We start from the raw sequence: 19,028 nt of genomic DNA on the forward strand, positions 1-19,028 counted from the left end.
AGGAGAAAGAAGGAATTCACAAATCCAGGTGCTGCCGAGTCTGTGAGAGAATATAGCAGAGGCAAGAGACGGAACAAGAGGTGGAGAAAGAGAGGAGAGCGGGAGAGGGGAGGGGAGGGGAGGAAACGGGAAATACACAGCCAGAGAGAGAGAGGGAGAGAGAAAGAGAGAGAGAGAGAGAGACTGGAAGCCTGCAGCAGCAAATGAGATAGAACAACGAGGCGGGAGAGGTAGAAAGAGAGACAGAGAGGGAGGGAGAGGGGCCCCGTGTAGGAGAGAGGACTACAGGGTAAGGAAGACGCAGAAAAAGTTAGGAGAAGTAGGAGAGAGGGTGTCCAAGGAAGGAAAGGCACGGGTGCAAAGATTAACAACTACAAGAGAGAAGAAGAAGGGAAACAACAGGCAGGAAGGAAGGGGAGGGAGAAGTCCTGGGTAGAGTGGAAGAAAAAAAAAAAAGCTGAAGAAAAAGTTTTCTTGTGGTTAGACGTAGATGAGGAAAACAGAGCGAGTGAATGACTGGGCTGGAGAGAGTGGGGAGGGGAGAAAACCAGTTGTTTTCTAAGGCGTTTTCCACACAAGCCTCTGGACTTCTTTGGACATGTACACAGAAGGCGCACAAACAACGGGATACCACCGCTTTCTTCACCACAGAAACTCCTCCAGCCCCTGCCCCTGCCAGCACTGCGTCCACTATGAGCAGCCGTACGGCCGTCATGGTGGGACGGGATACCAGCCACCACCGGCCAGACAGACAGACCACCCATCCCTGGACTGCAGGAGAGACGTCCAGGCTCCTCGGGTTAAAGATGTAGGAGGCAGAGATTTCCGAGCAGACAGGACTGAGAGAAGTGGTCATTGCAGCCCACAGAGGAGGCCTGTGTATGCAGTGCCGGGCCCTTACGGCTATTCAGACGACGTGAGCCAACTTTGCCCCTGGGAGTTGAACCCTGCCCAGTGGAGCTATCCGCTGGAGTCTGGGGGGAGACACTTCCCGGCCGTCAGAGAACAGTGTGGCTGTGTGGTGCACGGTGACATCAGGGCGCCACATCCCTTCCCTAATCTTCAGGTTAAAGTTCAAGGCTACAGGCACAGGAGGACTGTTAGGTACGTCACTGTGGATGAGGAGAAGGAAAGCTGTGAATGCACCTTTGAAAACTATCACGTGGAGCCACATAGTCCCCATTTGGGTTATTTGGCCATTCCAAACGGCAACTGTGGATCAAGGCCAGTGGTGTTGAAGGGAGGGGAGGAAAGAGATAGCCATCAGGACCAGGGCAGACAGAAGGGTGGATCAGAGGATCAGTATAACAGATGCAGCGACTCTCACAGAGGTTTCTTCTCCACTGAGGTCCCACAGAAGCACTTGAACCAAAGCAGACACAAGGGGCCCTGTGTCGCTGCCTCTGGCAACGGCAGCACTGAAACCTCAAAAGTGACAAACAGCCACGACCATCAGCACCAGAATTCGGAGGTGGTGAAGCAAAAGAGGAGGCAGGATTTGGTGAGGGATCAAATCCGACAAGTGGTGACAGATCTGGAGGATGTGTTGGGGGGTTTGAAGCAAGTTCACGTGGAGATGAAAGAGGTAGGAGACTCTATTATTAGGGTTGTGTAGTGTCTCATAGATGTTACAAATATACATCAGCTGCCCGAACACGAGGACCTGCGTCAGGTGCAGATGTCCCGTCCTTTAATCGAAGCTCGCCTGGATATTTGACATTTAAACGGATTAACACAAAGCTCAGATGTTGACAAAATGAGTCACAGTGCAGATCAGTTTGACACAGGTTGTGTATCTGTGTGTATTCACGAGAGCATTTCAGCATGCGTGTGTGTGCGTGCGCGTGGTGACTGCATTGTTTGTGACTCGCACATCATCTCTTACCGAAGCAGTGATTGAGAACGATTTGCTCTGACCTTTTGCAGAACGCTGCAGAAATTGGCAGAGTTCTGAGCAGCACATTAAAAAGCCTGGCTTCGGACTGTTTCTAAATTACACCTCGCTTTTACAGTATCCATTCTGCATGCAGCTGTAAAATAGCAGTGATTTGCAGATTAATTTATCTGTAATAAGGTCTTATATTACACTAAGGCAAAATTACACACACGCAAAAATTTTCTTGATTGGGAATCTAGACAGTTGGACAAGAAGGAGATCTAAAAACAGCTTTGGAATGAAAAGCTGGATGAAATGCTGACTTTGTTTTAGCATACTCAGAGCTTGTGGTCGTATATAGAATTTGGCAGCAAGGGAGGACTAAAAAAAAAAAAAAAAAAGATTCCATTAAAAGTCTTGCAATAAAATTCTACTTACGTAAAAGAAGGTATTATGAGCTAAAAGTCTGAGAAAAGTAATCACACCTTTATAGTGGCCAATTTCTCCATTATATTATTATATATGATGACGTGTATGGGTGAGTAAGAAGCATTTAGTTGGGGTGGAGTTGATTTTCTCGTAATTCATTAACTCCTAATTCTTCTGCTGTTTATACAGCCATCTGGAAAACATAAAGGGACAATTTCTTTATTGAAATTATTGAAAAGTCATTGAATGAGACAGGAAATATCAACTAGACAGTTTTGTTCCCCCTCAAGCCTACAAAGAAGGTGCTGTATTTTACTGATTTTTCTGTTTTATTGAATAAAAATTCTCAGTAACTGGTAAAGCTGTAGTATAAATGCAGTTGGATAAAAAGATGTTTCCTTCTGAAGTTTCTATAAAGTCATGTAAGAATTCAAGCAGAGTTACATTTGATGTAGAGTTTGGAAAAGCACTGACGCTCTTCATTATCATCCAGGTGGTGGAGCAGATTGACCGTCTCACAGCCAATATTGACCTCAGTGAGGAAGCGCCCTGCAATAACATTCACAGCTCAGCTCCTTCAGGTGACCTCAGGGTGGCCCTGCTGCCCAATCACAAACCGGTCCAGGCGTCTCAGCACGCTGAAGACCGCGTCTTCTTAAGGACTAACTCGCCCTCCCCTGTCCACACGGCCTCTGTTGTCAAAACCAGCCACTTCATCCCCGCCAGCCCCAGCAAAGACGCCAACCATGAAAGGCTGGGTGTGAACGGCCATCCGCCTCAGTTGTACCCCCAAAGGGACTCATACCACGTTGGCCAGACTCAGCTAGAGTTCCAAACACAGAGTCTAGACCCGAAGGTCATCATTGGGAATAGCACCTCCAGTTTGAGGACTCACAAGCCTCCACCTTACCCTCAAAATGGGCGGTGTGGTAAGGGCCCACACCTGCCTCCCAAACCTGTGAGGAACCCTGCGTACCCCGGGAGAGGCCGCCAGAGCACCAGCATGGTGTGACGGAGGGTGGGGTGGGGGCCGGGGGGGGGTTGGTGGTCTGCCCCGGTGCCATGGAGGCCTGAAACATGAGACCCGGCTGCAGCAAGTGGAGGTCAGAAGGGACCAGGCAGGGGAGCAACTCATGGTGAGCTCCGAAGACTTTCTCCCTCTTCCTTTTGGGTGTTGATGTTTCCATCAGAGCTTGTAGCAGATGACGTTTGCTTTGTTTACTGGCAGCGTAGTTTTCAAAGTCAGTAAATTAAGTGCAGCGCCCCCCCTTAAAAAAAAAGAAAAAAAAAAAAAGATTTATGTACACGTTTGATGTGTGTGTCTGTGTGTGTGTGGCAGTGCTGGATGAGGGAGTGTAATGTGTCTGCTTTTGTTGATGTCACATGATTTCCCAGTCTTCTCTACACTGTAAAATGTGTCTGTGCTGGCAAGAGAAACAAGAAATTGGAAGAAGAAAGTTTGGTTCCACATGTGGTGAAAAATCAGCCAGACGGGTGAGCTCAGTTCCCAGACTGAAGAAAAATCCTTCCTCTCGGTGTAGATTTGAGGAATTCCTAATCGCTCAGAGTAGCGTTGGTGTTAATCAAGCAAAAATAATCATAATATTCCACCACATTTGTTTCATAAAGGAAAATACACACTTCTTTTTGCAGTGTAGCTTAGTCATGACTTCAAGGGAACTGAGAGTTGGCAGGAGCTCAGTTGTTCTTGGCGCAGGAAGACCCAACAGCCACTTGACTCCAATCATGTGACAAAAAAGGGAGTCATATTTACAGGATGTCCATAGCTGTGAATCAGAAATGGTGTGATTTACTGTTAAGGGGTGATGATGAGGAGGATCTGAGCCTCTCCTCTTCTGCCGTACGCCGCTGTGTCATTACTGACTGTGAGGTGAAAGCAGACTTCCTAATAAGATGACATCTGTGGAAAAAGTCCTTCTTTCACAGATGACATCTGTGAAAGAGGCATAAAAGAGAATTAAACAGCAGATGCGCACTGTTTAGTATTCCCCCTAAAAAAAAAAAAAAAAAAAAAATCAACCTTTGCAGATGCTGCAGTGGCAGGTTTGCATATTTCTGTACTTCCCTCTTGTGCAGACTATGTGTAACTGCAATCTATTTTTCCAGCCTTGTCGGAGTTGGGCTAGTGCAATCTGGTTTTAATCATAAAATCCTGTGGCCATGTGCCAGAACAGAGTGAAGCAAACTCCTGGTACACTTGTGACATCCATACAAACAGGAACTCTGCTACACAGCTAAGCGGCTCTCCGATGCACGCCGCTGCAGGGCAGCCAGGACGCCCACGAGGCTGCAGTCTCAGGCCAAAGCTGGCCGCCATGGAAACAGGTTGAAGAAAGGGGGCATCTGACTGAGCTTCAATTTATTTAGTAAGATAATGTCACAACGAGCTGTAAGTGTAATGCAATTAGTCCCTTCAGTGTTGCCTTTCTTCTCACTTTCAAAGTCTTTAGAGGACAGACGCTGTTGAGATTTTAATGTCCTGAGTCATCTGAATTAGGGCTTAACGGCTAGCACGACAGACTTCATGCTAAGCATAAATAACAAAGTCTCTCTCTCACTCACACTCACACACACACACACACACACACACACACACACACACACACACACACACACACACACACACACACACACACACACACACACACACACACACACACACACACACACACACACCTCGTCCTCACCTTAGATCAGGGATCTCCAACTGTCCTCCTGGACAGCTACTGCCCTGCCCGTTTAAGATGTTGGACAACACACCTGATTCAAATGACCAGCTGGCCATCACGCTCTGCAGAGGTCTGATAAGGAGCCACTCATTGGAATCAGGTGTGTCGGAGCAGGAACCACCTAAAACGTCTCCAACAGGAGCAGAGGTGGAGACTCCTGCCTTGGATCAACAGCCTCGTGTTTATGGGCTGAGTCTACTTATAAATACAAGTAATACTTGAAACTAACAATGAAACATGGTTTCATGTTACTGCTCGGACTGCTTCAGGGGTCACGCTAGGGACACACTCAGAGGTTATAAAGTTAAATATTTACCGCATCAGTGCCAAAGATGGACTCATAGATTGAAGAAGTGGGAATCTGCCCTGCGTCGAGTACTGTATCTGTTGTTACTGGTGCTAATTAGATCCATTTTGTAAATGAGAGGACAACTAAACATCTCACTAATGACTGAAAACAAACACCAGTTCATATTTTTCTCCCTGGTTTATGTGTCAGGAGATGCTACAGTATGAAGCTGTCTTCACTCATCTTGAATTTGTTTCCTCTATAGCAGCTAAACACACAACACCTTCACATTTGAACAGTTTTCAGTGCATTGCAGACTGCATTGCATTTTCTTCCAGAAACCAAACGCACCGTTTTAATCCAGCTATCATTCCAAGAATAAAGTCATGGCCTAATAGTCACACAGGACCTCAGAGGCAAAAGTACCTGAGCAAACACATACATAATAGTGGGAAATGATAATGTCATAAAATCATTTTAGAGACAGACGACACACACACACACACACACACACTTTAATTTCAGTACATTAACACTGCGCCTCTGTGGTCCCTTCAATGAATGCTGTTCAAAGGAAAGCCTTGAAGAGAAGCCTGAATGTATTAATATGGCTGTTCTGAATTCAGATGATTTTTTTATCCCCCCTCCTTCTCCCCCGGCAGGGACTGATGCCACAGAGACGGCGGCCTGAAGGTGGGGATATTTCCAAAGGGAACACTCCCCCTGGAGTTGACCCATGACTGGAGGAGTGGCAGCTGAACCTCTCTGAAAACGTATGCTTTAATGCTGCTGGAGATAAAGGGCCAAGTAATGAGAACTGTTACAGCCAACCATAGAAACATAAAAGTGTTGTTTTGTGCCAGTATTAATTTATTTTAGCAGTTTTTTTATGGTAAAACCATCCATTGTCAGGCAGCTTACACCAGTCTGGATGCTACTGCTATCTTAATGTATGCTATGTTAAGATTAAATCATCTAAACTGTTACAGATTAATAGATTTTGACCGTTTCTCTCCTCGTGACATGAAAGAGTGGAAATTAAATCGCCATGCAACAGATTCTTCTGCACTTTCCCCCTTCACATCCTTCTGACATCTCAATCATCGAACTCTGGAAACGTTGTATTGACCACTGAATGTCTCGCATTGGAATTTGAAATAAAAGAAATGATGCCAGCGTTTTATCACCTCTGACTGACGAATGATTTATGCATTGAGGGTGTCTTCATAGAAGTTAAGATTGTCCTACGTGGAGGTGGAAGCGGTAGGAATTATTATGTGGCTGATCTGGAGATGGCACTGTGTGATCTTTCGTGGCCTTATTCTGTCAGGGCGCTCGTCATGATGCCCTGGGCCGGCGAGGCCCGCATCTGAGTCTTTGTTTGTTTAAATCTTGTCTGAGACTTTCACCACTGCTCTCACAAGCTCCTGCTGCTATCAGAGCTCACCGCTGCGATAATTCATCCACTGAGCGAACAGCCTTCACTCTTCACCTCTCTTTGTCTGCATTGCTGCCGGGGAGAGCTACAGAGGAAAGATGACACGTATAAGCAGCTCACTGTCTTCGCCATTCACTCTAGTTGCGTCGCCTGTGGCTGCTAGATACTGAGGTGCTGCAAAGATAAGCTGCGGGAGTTCAGATGGATGTGCCGGCTCATGTGCCAGAGATCAATACCTGTCAGGAGCGGTATTGAAAATCAGTGATTGCCCCTCCAGTATTTGGTAGAACAGTTTTACGGATTCATGGCTACAATCTTAAAGTTATTTTACAGTCATTTAATGAGACAGATCTAAATTTCCCATTTTAAACTAACAACATGTAGTAACCTTTTCTATCACTTCATGCTGCTTAGCTGAAGCTTCTGTTCCAGTAAAGCTACAATAATTTTATGTTAACAATAAATAACCTTTTTATTTTTCCTGCAATTATCCGTCTGTTGTAGCTGGCTAGCTAAATAAGCAAAGTTCAAATTGAGCTAACGCTCTGAAATTGATTGTTTGGTTGCTGAAGCTGCTTCTTTGTAGCAGCAAGTCAAACTCGCGGATGATTCAAAGACAAAAATAACATGAAACTACAGGCAAGAGTTGACAAGAGCTGCAGGGATCTCGCAGGTAAATTGAAGAATACAAAAACTACAATTAAAATCTCATTCATGCCAGCAGCTGCTGAGGAAAATGAGTTAAAGACACAGTGTTATCTCTAAGTACAGAGCCTCTAATGTGATAATATACAGTATATGGCCAGAAAAGGAAATGGTGTCCTCAAAATAGTGTTTTTGCCTCGTTTGAGTTATCTGCGTTTTTATTGTTGTAGCACTAGATTAATGAATTGTAAGTGCAGCACTGGATCACCAAATCTTGGCTTCATAAAGGAGTAATAACTAAATATTTTTACAGCTTAGTCATGAACTGTTTCAGCAGAATATTTTCCATTTTCCAGATACAACATCCCTGTTTGCCATTCATGGGGGAGGTGTGTTTTGGCTGGGAGATAAAAAAAATAAATAAATAAATAAATTCCATGTTAAACCTTCCTTTCAACTATTCAACTTCTCTAAGATCTAACTTTAAAACAAATAACTTGGGATAAGAGTAGAGCAGAATGTTGCATGAATGCCAAGCTACATTTACAAATCAGGTATCTGAGTGGAGTCTTAAATCACGTCTCCAGCACCTTAAGCCTGATGTGCTTTTAGAAAGGCCAAGTCCTGGTCTGCTGCCCAAGTCTGGGCCTTTGTGCATACCCTGGCTACGGACCTCCACCGGCTGAACCGCCTCCTAAATACTGGTATGACTTTGGAATTTCAGACAGAGACTCAGACCAAGATCAACACCGACTCTGAGTACCACCACCTCCCGTTTGTATCATCCAACCAAAAATAATACAGGAGAAGGATGCTGTTAAAGTTGCAGGTGTCTGACGCTTGTCCGGTAGAGTAATTGTTTCCTGATCTGTTTAGGAATCTATTTGGAAAACTACAGCCTGCAGAACAACTGGGGTCTTTGTCTCCGAGGCCACAGTCTGATCCTGAAAAACATCGAGGTGCTAATGGAGCCAACTGGCCTTCTAAAACACAGAGCCAGACAGGGAGAGATAGAAACAGCTTTCAGACAATAACATGTAATTCAAACTGATTGCAGCACTTTATGTGGTTTATTTTCATGACTGGAAAAACACTGTGATCACATTTTGGCTAAACTTGGAGTCAAGAAAGTTCATTTAAAATGAAGTGGGGCTGTATTGTGCTTTTTTGAATCATTTTTAATGTTAATTAGTAACCAACTGATGAATTGTCCACACCAGTAAACTGGCATTAGACTATATTTCAGTTAGGAAGAAGAAGAAATAAACGTTTAGAAATGTCAAACACGATGACCTCTTATTCTATCTTTGATAACTCTGAAAATTAGTGCTTTACTTGTGCGACGGGTTAAAGGAGCTATTGGAAAGTTTTGCTGTCGCTAGTCAGTATTAGCATTAACATCTGTTTACCAGTCTGTGTGGAAGCATCAGGTTTCATGCCTTCACTCGCTGAGAGCTCTGCAGCGCTGAAAAGCAACACCAATATTTACTTTTACCGTTAGTGCACTCTCCCGCTCAATGTGCTCTGAAGTTGGAGTGCTGCTCACCTTTTGAGGCCTTTTGTCTTGTAAATGCAAAGATTGCTGAACCTCAATTACAACCACATGCTCCAGATAAGAAACCACATTCAGTGCTTAGACTTGATGACCAGAGATGAAAGGAAAGAGCTGCTAAAATACTGTAGCACGCGTGTTATTGTGAGTAACATCTGCTGTCAGTTATTGTTCCTGTGTTGAAATAAAAATTATAGCTTAACTGGCACACTGAAAGTATACCAAAGAGTCATAATGACAACAGCATAATTCAGTTTGGAACTGATTTAGCATTTTTTAAGATTTTCTCTGAATAAAAACAAAAAAAAACAAAAAACAAAACAAACAAAGAAAACCACAACAAAACACATATTTTTCATTGACAAGCACACAATGAATACATTTTCTACAAATCCTCCTGTCTCACAGCTCTCACAAAAAAAAAAAGAAGCAATTTTGCCCTTTCCACCACTAACGAGAGTTAGTTGTTCTTCAGGCGTTTTAAAATGAACAAAACAATACAGACAGACTGTACAGTGGATCAACAATCAAAGAATAACAAATCCTTTGAGCCGTCCCTCCAAATACCACCCAAGTCACAATACCACCCAGCTTGGAAGAGAAACACAATTCATCATCAATTCCACTAGAAGATGACACCTCTGTGTTTTTGTCTCGGAGCTCGCTGCAGTTTTTGCCCTGTAAATTTATGATGCTGGTTGTGTAATTGACCCCCGAGGAGGAAGTAATCTGGGCTGTCTGGTCCACATGGCCTCGCCGCTCTACGGCTGACCTCAGCACCAGTCTTAGTCTCAATGGGATGACAGAACTGCTGAGGAATTTCCCGTCTTGGTGCCTAAACCAAGCTGTCAAAAGGCCGAACACGTTCCTCTGTTATGTCCTCGCCGGCCCTCACGTGGCCCCACATTGTTGAAATATGACCTGCACATACCAAACCCTGCCTTTTGGTAACCTCTGCGAGGACTGCCCACCAACATGCAGATGCATCCGGAAAATGTCTCTCCTTGCCACAGAATGTCCAGTGGGGGCTGCAGGCGAATGGCAAGAAGCCGTCCCCTGCTAACCAGACCTACCTGCAGGCAGCGTTGGATATACTGAGGCTGCTTTTTTTCTTTCTTTGGTCTTTGCCAGCACGGCTCTCAGCTTGTGTTAGGCAAACGAGAAACTCCATCCAGATGTTGATGTGGAACTCCGCAGCTGAACAAACAGCGAGCGTATTCTCTACAGCCAGACATGTTTAAAATGATATACTGATTCAAAAAGGAGAACGTTGCCTGAACTCTGCCAAACAGTCATCACCTGGTTTGCTTGTTAGGTTAAAATTAACCACCCCTTAAATTTTATTGGCTTCTTGGTCAGAAATGTTGGTCTGGGGAGGAAAGAAAAACTTTAACGAAAGGATCCAGAGTAACTGAAAAACAAGTTATTCACCCAAAATGGAAAACGAAGAATTCCAGCTTCAATATGTGGGCTTCTTGCTCTCCTCTCCAGGAATTGCTCTTCGGTTCGAGACTGGACTAACACGGACGGCCTTCGCATCAGTCTGCTGCGTATCGTAACACGCTAACAAGTGAAACTAAAATTGTGAACGCAGAAAACGGTTGACTTTTAGTCATGTGTGATTTTTGTTTGGGAGCCAATCTGACCAGAGCTACAGTAACTCTCCAGTACAGAGATCCGATGCTGAAATAGTGATTGTCTGTAAATATTGTCCTGGAAATTCCAAGGCAGACAGGAATGGTGTTGACTAAATAAGAGTCGAGGGGATTTTCCAGACAGTTTCAACAACATGGACAATCTAGTCTGGCAGGGAAGCACCTCTGCAACTTCCAACGTAAACCACATCCCCGGTTTGCTGCTTTCTGAAGCAGGCTGAGCTCTGCGTCGTTGTAAATACTCAACATCTGTGCATTTAATAACGCATACATTGTCTGCAGCCTGCATGTTTTCCAGTAATACATTCAAAGTTAGCTGATTCCTTCTTGGAGCGATGCACTCTGGGTAAAAATATCTGTGAATCGTGAGGCACTACTCATTCCAGAGCGAATACAATCTATGCAGGTTTTTTTTTTTTTGCTGTTTGAAACAGTCTAGTGCTTGCTGCACAAACACATTTGCCTTTGGTAAAAACATATTTGAATGACTTGCTGGAGAAATGCTCCGGTGGCTGTGTCAATCCTGCAACTCAGACAAAATATCCCAGTGCTATTAAAAGAACCTGCCGCCCCAGACGATCCCAGCTGGAGGTGAATATAAAAGGTGCGGCGAATTCTGGGCCGGCAGCTGGAAGACGCTTTTCTCCATCTGCTGAGGGCAGAGTGAGAAAAGGCCCCCATTCATCGTGCCCCGCCTGTGTTTTAGTAGATATCGCAGGGCCGTATAAGATCCTGCAGGATGTGTCTTCACAGAGGACTGTCAGCAAACATGCCGCCAGCGTTTGCCCACAGGCCTGTTTGTCTCCGAGGCTGCAATCTGTATGCATCACTCAAAGTAAAGCTGCTCTGTTCAGTAGGACAAGGGCGAAATACTGATTCACTCCTGCAGTGAGCTGAGTCATTTTATAATGAGTGGCTTTTCTCTAGCTTGGGCAGAAGTTTTGAAACTGTCAAAAGAACTAGACTTTGATGGTCCTTGGAATTTGTGTAATAAAGCACAAAGAAAATCCTGAGCGCTCAATGCTGCCCAGCGACTGCTAAAGAATTTCGCCCAAGAAATTCAATATGAAACTGTCGACTCTGGACGTCACTGAAGTAAAAGAGAAGGAAAGAAGTTCTATAACTCATTCTTTTCTCTCTTTATTGCATTAATCGAACAGGATAATATAGTTTTCAACAACGTTCAAGCCACATTAACAGTTTAACATAAAAGCTATCAACATTTTTCTTTTCACAAGCACACATTTACAGAAAAATCCTGCTCCTACTGTTTGAGATATTTATTACCAAAAGGTGGCTGAAGAATTACAGTCTGGTAATATTCTATTTTTTTCTCATTTTCTCCTATGAAAGAAACTAAACCAACAATAAATCCTAACAAGTATCGTCTCTGTATTCAAACCCTGATACATCTTATTCCTCTGCTGGGACACACTCCTTTATTGCTCTGAACATGGGCACTACACTTTAGGGCTTGTGTTGATCCAACACATACTGTCCAGCTGCTATAAAGTCACTTACACATCCACATCTGAAGCTCATTATAAGTCCTAACAAATGTACCATTTACTGTTTAAGTGCCATTTTTCTAAAAAAAAAAACCAAAACATTTGCTATGTTTCCATTTTGAGGAGAAAGCTAAGAGTTCATTCTGAGAGCAGCACGCTGGAGAAAGAAGTCAAGAAGTTATGAGAGAATGTATTATTGGTCTTTTCATGGGAGTTATCCTAAATGACAAAAATGTAGAGTATCACCAGGAGCACCAAGACGAGGATGACAAAAACACATTTCAAGCAATAAATCAGTATTCAAGACAAAAAAACAAAACAAGAACATAGTCAGTTCTTCTGGCCAAAAAAAAAAAGTAAAAAATATATATAGTCAAGTAAACCTGGTAATCTCACTAGTTCATAGGTGTAACATTTTTGCATTTGACAGCAAAAAAATGCAGCACAGTATTCTAACCAAATCGCACCTTTTGTTAGTCAGAGTTTTGATGTTGTCGTACTGCAGAGAGAGATGTTGACTGCCAAGCTCCTGCAGACAGCACATACAATGAAGATTTCAACCCCTGAAACAGAAAAAGATATCAAAATATGGATAAGTGCACACACTGAAGTCTGAACAGCTGCCATCAGACTGAAATATGTATAAATATTCGGTTTCTTTGTTTCCATGCGTGTAGCTCTAAATGAGCTTTCATGAATTGCTGACCGCATTTGGAGACTCATTATTTTCTTTACACCATTATTTATCATTAGTTGGTTTAATGAGTAATGAAAATGTTTAAAATGATAATAAAGCAGACAGAAACTCTCTGACGTTACCTCGTTACTCGACAGTTGCGTGTCTGAACATAAATTCCAGTATAAGTGATGTCACATCTCACAACGTTGTTGGTAAAGTCTGATTCCATTACGTGGTAATTGGGATTGACAGTAACCTGGAAAAATCATAAATATGAAGAGTTGGAAGGTAAATAACAAATTATTATGCAGGCGAACAGTTTATATAAACTCCAACTGACGTTATATTTTTTACCTTCAAGATATAATTTCCAGGAGGCACATCAGTGATGTCGATCCACTGACAGTCGATGTTGGCAGCGTAGACGTCGTGGCATCCCGGACTCAGTCCCTGAAAACACAACCCACACCGCTGTGGTTTAAAGCTTTGCCTCGGGCCCTTTAGACAGCTTTCAATAGTTTTTCCAATAAATGCTGCAAATTAAACAGATTTGAGTTTAAGTTATAAAAACAGCTCTTGGAAGCAAAGCTGTCACAGGATACCAAGACTGAGGAGTCAAAGCCAGAATCCCAGAATCTGGACAACAGAAATGATAAATATCCCCGTGTTGGGATGTTTTTTTTTTTTTTTTTTAACATTGGTATACATCTGAGTTTTAGTTCATAAATAAATAAACAAACATTTAATAACATTTCTCAGAAGTGGATCTGTGGTATTTGCAAAAAATTATCCGTGCAACTTTACTTTATAATCTGTGCTGGCTCTCATTAAATTATATATTTTCTTTCTTGATGTGGTAAATTAAATTTAAATCCAAATAAAGTTGTCTGTTCCAACATCCCATATGTTGCACAGCCTTAATGCGTTTGTCTTTTGTATTGACAACAGCTGAGTGTGACGGCTCAGCTGAAATAAAATAATGATAATAATCGTCCAGACTCACCACACAACATTTCCCATTCTCTTTAATCACCTTAAGATACCTAAAACACAAATCATAGTTTATTTGGTTGTGAATTTTGTTTACCGTCATATTTTGATTCATGCTGTTATTATTTTGATAGTTAAATTAACTAATTTCTTTGAGTAAAGGCCAAATTTTGCCATCAGTTAGGTGACCGCTGACTTTTCGAAGCAAATTTTAGGCCAATCCAATTTGTTTCTTTTAGTTTTATTTCATTTCGTTGGTATTTTCTTATTTGCTCTTTGGTGAAATGCAAAGACGTTCAGTGAAGGTTCTAATCTAACGACGACATCTGTAACTCACTGAATTATTGCAACCCAAAGCTAAAGTTAAATCGTTTTTGAACTACTTTGCGATTTTTAATTGGCCTTTTAGACAGGCTCTCGACTCATTTTACACCGCTGTGAGCACAGCAGCATAATGCCAACGGTGGCTGTGGAGGAGCTTTGTCAAGTCTGAGAACAGGACTCACTTGACTAATCTCATTTCAGGCTTGAAGACTTTGGATATAAGAGAACCATGAAAGTGTAACCCTCTTTTTTTCTCAGAAAAGAGGGTGTAGAAGCTGGAGAATCCTGCGATTCCGGGGTTTGACCCACGTCAGGATCTATCTGAGGCCTCTGCTGCCAAGGTGTTGTCACTGCTTAGGAGTTTAATCATGTCCCACTGCAGCTCCTCTGCGTGGATCACACCTCTGCTGCAATTGCTAACTCCAAATGGCCCAAACCCTGACCCTGGACTGTCGCACAACAAACAGCGTGTGGACGACCACATAGAAGGCACACAACATTCAACACAGACCACTTTAAAAATGGAAAAACAACAAATTCTGACGAAAAAGTGCAACTTCAACTTAATTCAAAAAGAAAGACTGCAGGATTTCTATTTTCTATTTCTATTTATTTTTTTGTCATTTAACCTGGACCATGTTATAATTTGTGCCCACCTTGCGATTTTAAGAGCGTTGCCTACAAATTGTAGGACATGCTGAGTGGCTGAAATGTCTCTGACTTCAAGGAGGAACCTATTTGGGACTGCGATGCATTACATGAGACAACCCTGAGTCAGCAGGAAGTGACTTGAACAATGTAAATGGAGTAGATAAAACTAAATGGGCCTTGAATATCTTACCCCACTGTGTCCTGGTAAACTTTTAAAATTACTTTAAAATACAGCTGTATATTCACCGATGTTGTTTGTGCTGCGTGTGAATTGGTTGGCTCTGTTTGCTTCCTCGGCTCCCATGAAACCTCTTAGACAGCTGAACTGACATTCATTTTTGCTTCTACCTGTGTGTGGGATGTGCATGCATAGCGGCGCCTGAATCCGGGTTCACAGCCTGTGTCCTCCAGGCAGAAACTGGCCTTGTGTCCCTCTGCGACTTTCCGCCCAGTGACGACGTCCAGCAGGTCGTAGTTGCTGAAGGCGTCCATGCTGTGGTAGTGCCTGAGGGCGTGCAGCACAGTGAATCGAATGTGAACATTTTATTCTTGTGGCAAATTTCAGGAATGTCTTTAAGGCCGCACACTTTATTGTCTTAACTGAATCGAGAGGGCGTGTGTTGTTTTTCTGGCCTTCTGTATCAGATCTGAACGGAGCTGGGCTAATCACAACATTTTGAATGATGTGAGGTCATTTCGTTTCATGTGGGCCTGCGTGAACTCACTGGTGACAGCTGTGCCATTCCCACTGATATCTGGGCTTGACAGGAAGGAAGTCAGTGGTGCCCTGGTTCTTCACTTTCTGGGGGAACCGTAGCAGGACTCTGAAGTCGATGTCTCGCACAGCAGCGCTGTAGGCCGACCTTGGATGAAGCACATGGGAAACAGGCGTAAGCATCATTGGAAAGAGCTGCTGGCTGGGCTGCTGGGCCGGCTGCACTTGGGAGTAGCAGAGCGCAGAGGGTTTGTTCCATTGTACTCAATATTTTTGGGAAAACCAACCCAGAACATTTATGTCTTGGCAGGACATCACGGTGGAGAATCATTGCTCCATAATAAGATCAAACTTTCTTTTTTTGCAACTCAGTCAACAAAAGTTATCCTCAGAAATTCTGAGGTAGACTGAAATAATTGAAGTCCGCCGGACAGCCAGGAACTGTCTTCAAACAAGACAAGGCAAATTAGTCTTCAGCAAGCAGTGACCACAAAGGAAATACAAGTCTGAGTGTGTCTGTGTGTGTCTGCCTCAGTGTCTACGTGCTGCTGTGAGCATGCTGAAGAGGTGAATCACTTTTGGCACCACTGATCACCTGGCCAGACAGTTCTCCTCGGCTGCGCAGCGCAGAGCGTACATCTGCATGCGTTGGACATAAGCACCTGCCTGGATGGCATACGGGTCCGGAACCAGGTCCGGCAGACCTGCAGGACATGAAAGGAACAATCAGAGTTTTCTTTTTGTCACGCTGACAACAATCCAGTGAGTTCAGCAGCGTCCAGGCTGAACATGAGTAACTGTTTGTGTCTGTTGGCACAATTCAACGCTTCACATTCCTGAGCTGTCTTCCGCAGAACAAATGAGATTTTTTTTTTCTTTTGTCTTCGTGCCATAAATGTGATATATGTATTTTTTTTTATTATTCAGACAAAAGAAGCTTTTATCTGCTCCTGGACCTTGAACAGAGTGAAACTTCACTCACCGTTTTGGAAATATCTCGTCCCATGTCCTGTGCCAGGCGGCCGCCGGGTTCGGGGCCCCGACCTCCCTCCTGTTGGATACATGTTGTAGAAAACGGAGTTCCGGTGGTTTTTCTGCGGGTTTCGAGGGTCGTCGTTAACCATGCCTTCTTCATTTGCCTCGTTTAAAACATCCTCTGTGAGTGCAGGGAGCGCAGCAGAGACTTCTGCTTCTCTCTCCAGAGTGGCGGGATATGCAGGGATGGAGCGATCGGGTTGCCTGGAGAGAGGCGCCGTTTGTGGCACCGCGCGTAAATGTTGGTTTTGCGCACCGGGCCCCGGTTCTGCTCCTCTGGCACGAAGAGCATCCACACCGACACCAGCTCTGGTGCCGACAGAAGCGTTGATGTCGTCAGTGTGTTCGGGACTGAAACGTCGAGGTCCTGGAAGACCTGCAGCTCCTGTTCCAGGAGAGCGCACGGTCTGCTGTCTGCCCCGTGACGCGCGACCATTCACGGACACAGCTGGTCTCCCGTAGTTTCCAGCTGTAAGAGATCCCGGATCTGCGCCATGATCAGCCCTGAACTGTCTGACCAGAGCAGCTCCTCTGTGCACTCCAGACATCTGGCTCCGGGTTCCGTCCCTCCTGCTGCTCACCAAAACCCTCGACTGGCTCCTGGACGGAGCCTGGTACTCTGATCCAGTGCTCACCAGACTGTAAAGCTGTCCGTTGTTCTCCCACTGAATCCGGTGCCGCCAGGGGCCAGCTGCGCGCTGCTGCCCAGACACGATGAGGGGAAGTAGTCCTTGGAAGAAGTAGAAAAATAAAAGTGAACATTTGGCCATGGCAGAAAAAAAAAAATAAAATAAAATAAATGAAAGAAAAGTCAAAGAAAAGTCAGTTTCTGACGCGCACAGATGTTTGTGTGATGGAAAGCAGGAGCGCGCTCTCAGATGCTGCTCGTCCACAGAACAACATATCAGGCAGGCCTGAGGGCTGACGGAGGGCAGAGCAGAGGAGGGCCAGGGCCTTTTTCCTGCTCATTTATCCGACTTAGGGTTGTTACTTATGCAAAGTCAAACTTTCTAACACAAGAATTTAACCCTTCCCTCCCCGTGGTTCAGCCCTGTTACACAAGACTTGCATAAGGAGGTTTGCAGAGTAAACTTTACGCACAGGTGTCATCTGAAGTCAAGTCAACGTTACCGCTCAGTCTGGTGCTTTTAAAGGAGCAGCCCGCCCTCAACAGCAACAACAACAACAACAAAGAAGCAGCTATTTTAAGTTTATTTAGAAAAAGGCCCGAGTTGAGGTTTTGATTCCACTTTTACATCACACCTTTCACCGAAGATGCAAAGCACAGAAAGGTTACACTTCAAATAAGAACTGCTGCTGGACCGAATTTCATCAGAAAGTCCAAACAGACAGCTGTTATTATTGTTATTCAGTGTCAGGCCCTTTAAGAGACGAACACCAGCAGCTTATCAGGACTAATAAACACCAAAAGCATTTGGTGTGTTTTTTTTTCTGTCTACATGACTCATGCAGGACTGTACATCCACCACCAGGCGGCAGCCGGAGTCCACATTGCATGCCACCACCCTGCAGACACAGCAGGAGGCTTCCTGCATCCAGCACCACCTGTGAGAGCCAGCAAAAGCACTCAGTACAGGAAAAGAAGTTGATTGGGTGGTGTACTTTTATCAGTGCGTTATTACTGAGGCAGGCAGAATTATAAACTAATAACACATCTGCTGTTGTAGTTATTTTGATCCAATGTTAACTAATTTTGGGGTTTAATGAGAATCTGAAATTCTGAATTTTTCTATATAAAGTTAGTTAGGTAGTTCCACAACCCCCCTGTTTTTTTTTATCAGCTTTTTATCATCTTTGTTTGACTTCACTTTGATGCTTGAGTGTGTTTATAGTTTCAAACCACAAAAACAATGTAGGGATTTCCACTGAAAACGTTGTGGACCTTATTTCACTTGCATGCGCCGATTGTTCACCACAAAAAGAAAACAAGACTCAATTCCACTCAAGTCCTGTAAAATGCGCCTAGTTTATATTGCAGAACAGCTGCTGCTGTGTGTGGAGCAACATGTTCAGCCCCTGAAATACACAAAACAAGTACCAGCGGAAACAGCAATAAGAAAAGAGGAGGCCATTAAAGATAGAGAAAGATGGCTCCTGTTGTTGTGTCTCAGGTTCAAATATGAACATTAATTTAGCATTACTGGCGTGACCTCGATCTTTACGGTGGTCATGGAGCTGTTAGGATGTTTAACATGGGGCACCTGTTGGATTAGATAAGATACACCTCCTGATGGACAGAGTGTTTCCTCTGCCAAATAGGGCATTATGATGGTGACTCCCTGAGCCTTTCTATTCTTAGCCACAGCAGCCCACCCCGAGCCCAAAGTGCAGCGCCGCCCTCGTCTCTGTTCTCCGCTCCAGACCACATTTATAAGAGCCGCAGATCCTCCGTACTGGTTTGGCACAAGACTTCCCGAGCAGGACATGTAACCCTCAAAATGTAGCCAGTAAGTATTGATGTCGAATTCAGT

General features: G+C 44.0%; 2 protein-coding genes across 3 annotated transcripts; one reads left to right on the top strand and one right to left on the bottom strand.

Annotated features, from left to right (window-relative positions):
- Nucleotides 1–235: 235 nt before the first annotated feature.
- LOC115057780 (uncharacterized) lies at nt 236–6,524 on the top strand. The gene is made up of 3 exons (XM_029524986.1): nt 236–1,585; nt 2,799–3,441; nt 6,007–6,524. The coding sequence occupies exons 1-2, from the start codon at nt 599–601 to the stop codon at nt 3,315–3,317; spliced, it is 1,506 nt and encodes a 501-aa protein (XP_029380846.1). The 5' UTR covers nt 236–598; the 3' UTR covers nt 3,318–3,441; nt 6,007–6,524.
- A 5,262-nt stretch (nt 6,525–11,786) lies between these two features.
- LOC115057757 (protein-lysine 6-oxidase-like) lies at nt 11,787–17,425 on the bottom strand. Of its 2 annotated transcripts, none has more exons than XM_029524954.1 (7): nt 16,484–17,425; nt 16,097–16,205; nt 15,512–15,649; nt 15,135–15,291; nt 13,176–13,271; nt 12,962–13,077; nt 11,787–12,705 (listed from the first exon to the last, which is right to left on the bottom strand). In XM_029524954.1, exons 1-7 carry the CDS (start codon nt 17,304–17,306, stop codon nt 12,699–12,701), a joined length of 1,446 nt encoding a protein of 481 aa, XP_029380814.1. In that variant the 5' UTR covers nt 17,307–17,425; the 3' UTR covers nt 11,787–12,698. The 2 variants fall into 2 exon arrangements, with proteins under 2 accessions (XP_029380814.1, XP_029380815.1); XM_029524955.1 differs by lacking the exon at nt 11,787–12,705 and having other exon boundaries at nt 12,958–13,077; nt 16,484–16,740; nt 16,948–17,425.
- Nucleotides 17,426–19,028: the final 1,603 nt, after the last annotated feature.

This window comes from Echeneis naucrates, chromosome 17 (assembly GCF_900963305.1).
Source record: "Echeneis naucrates chromosome 17, fEcheNa1.1, whole genome shotgun sequence".
Classification (NCBI taxonomy): Eukaryota; Metazoa; Chordata; class Actinopteri; order Carangiformes; family Echeneidae; genus Echeneis; species Echeneis naucrates.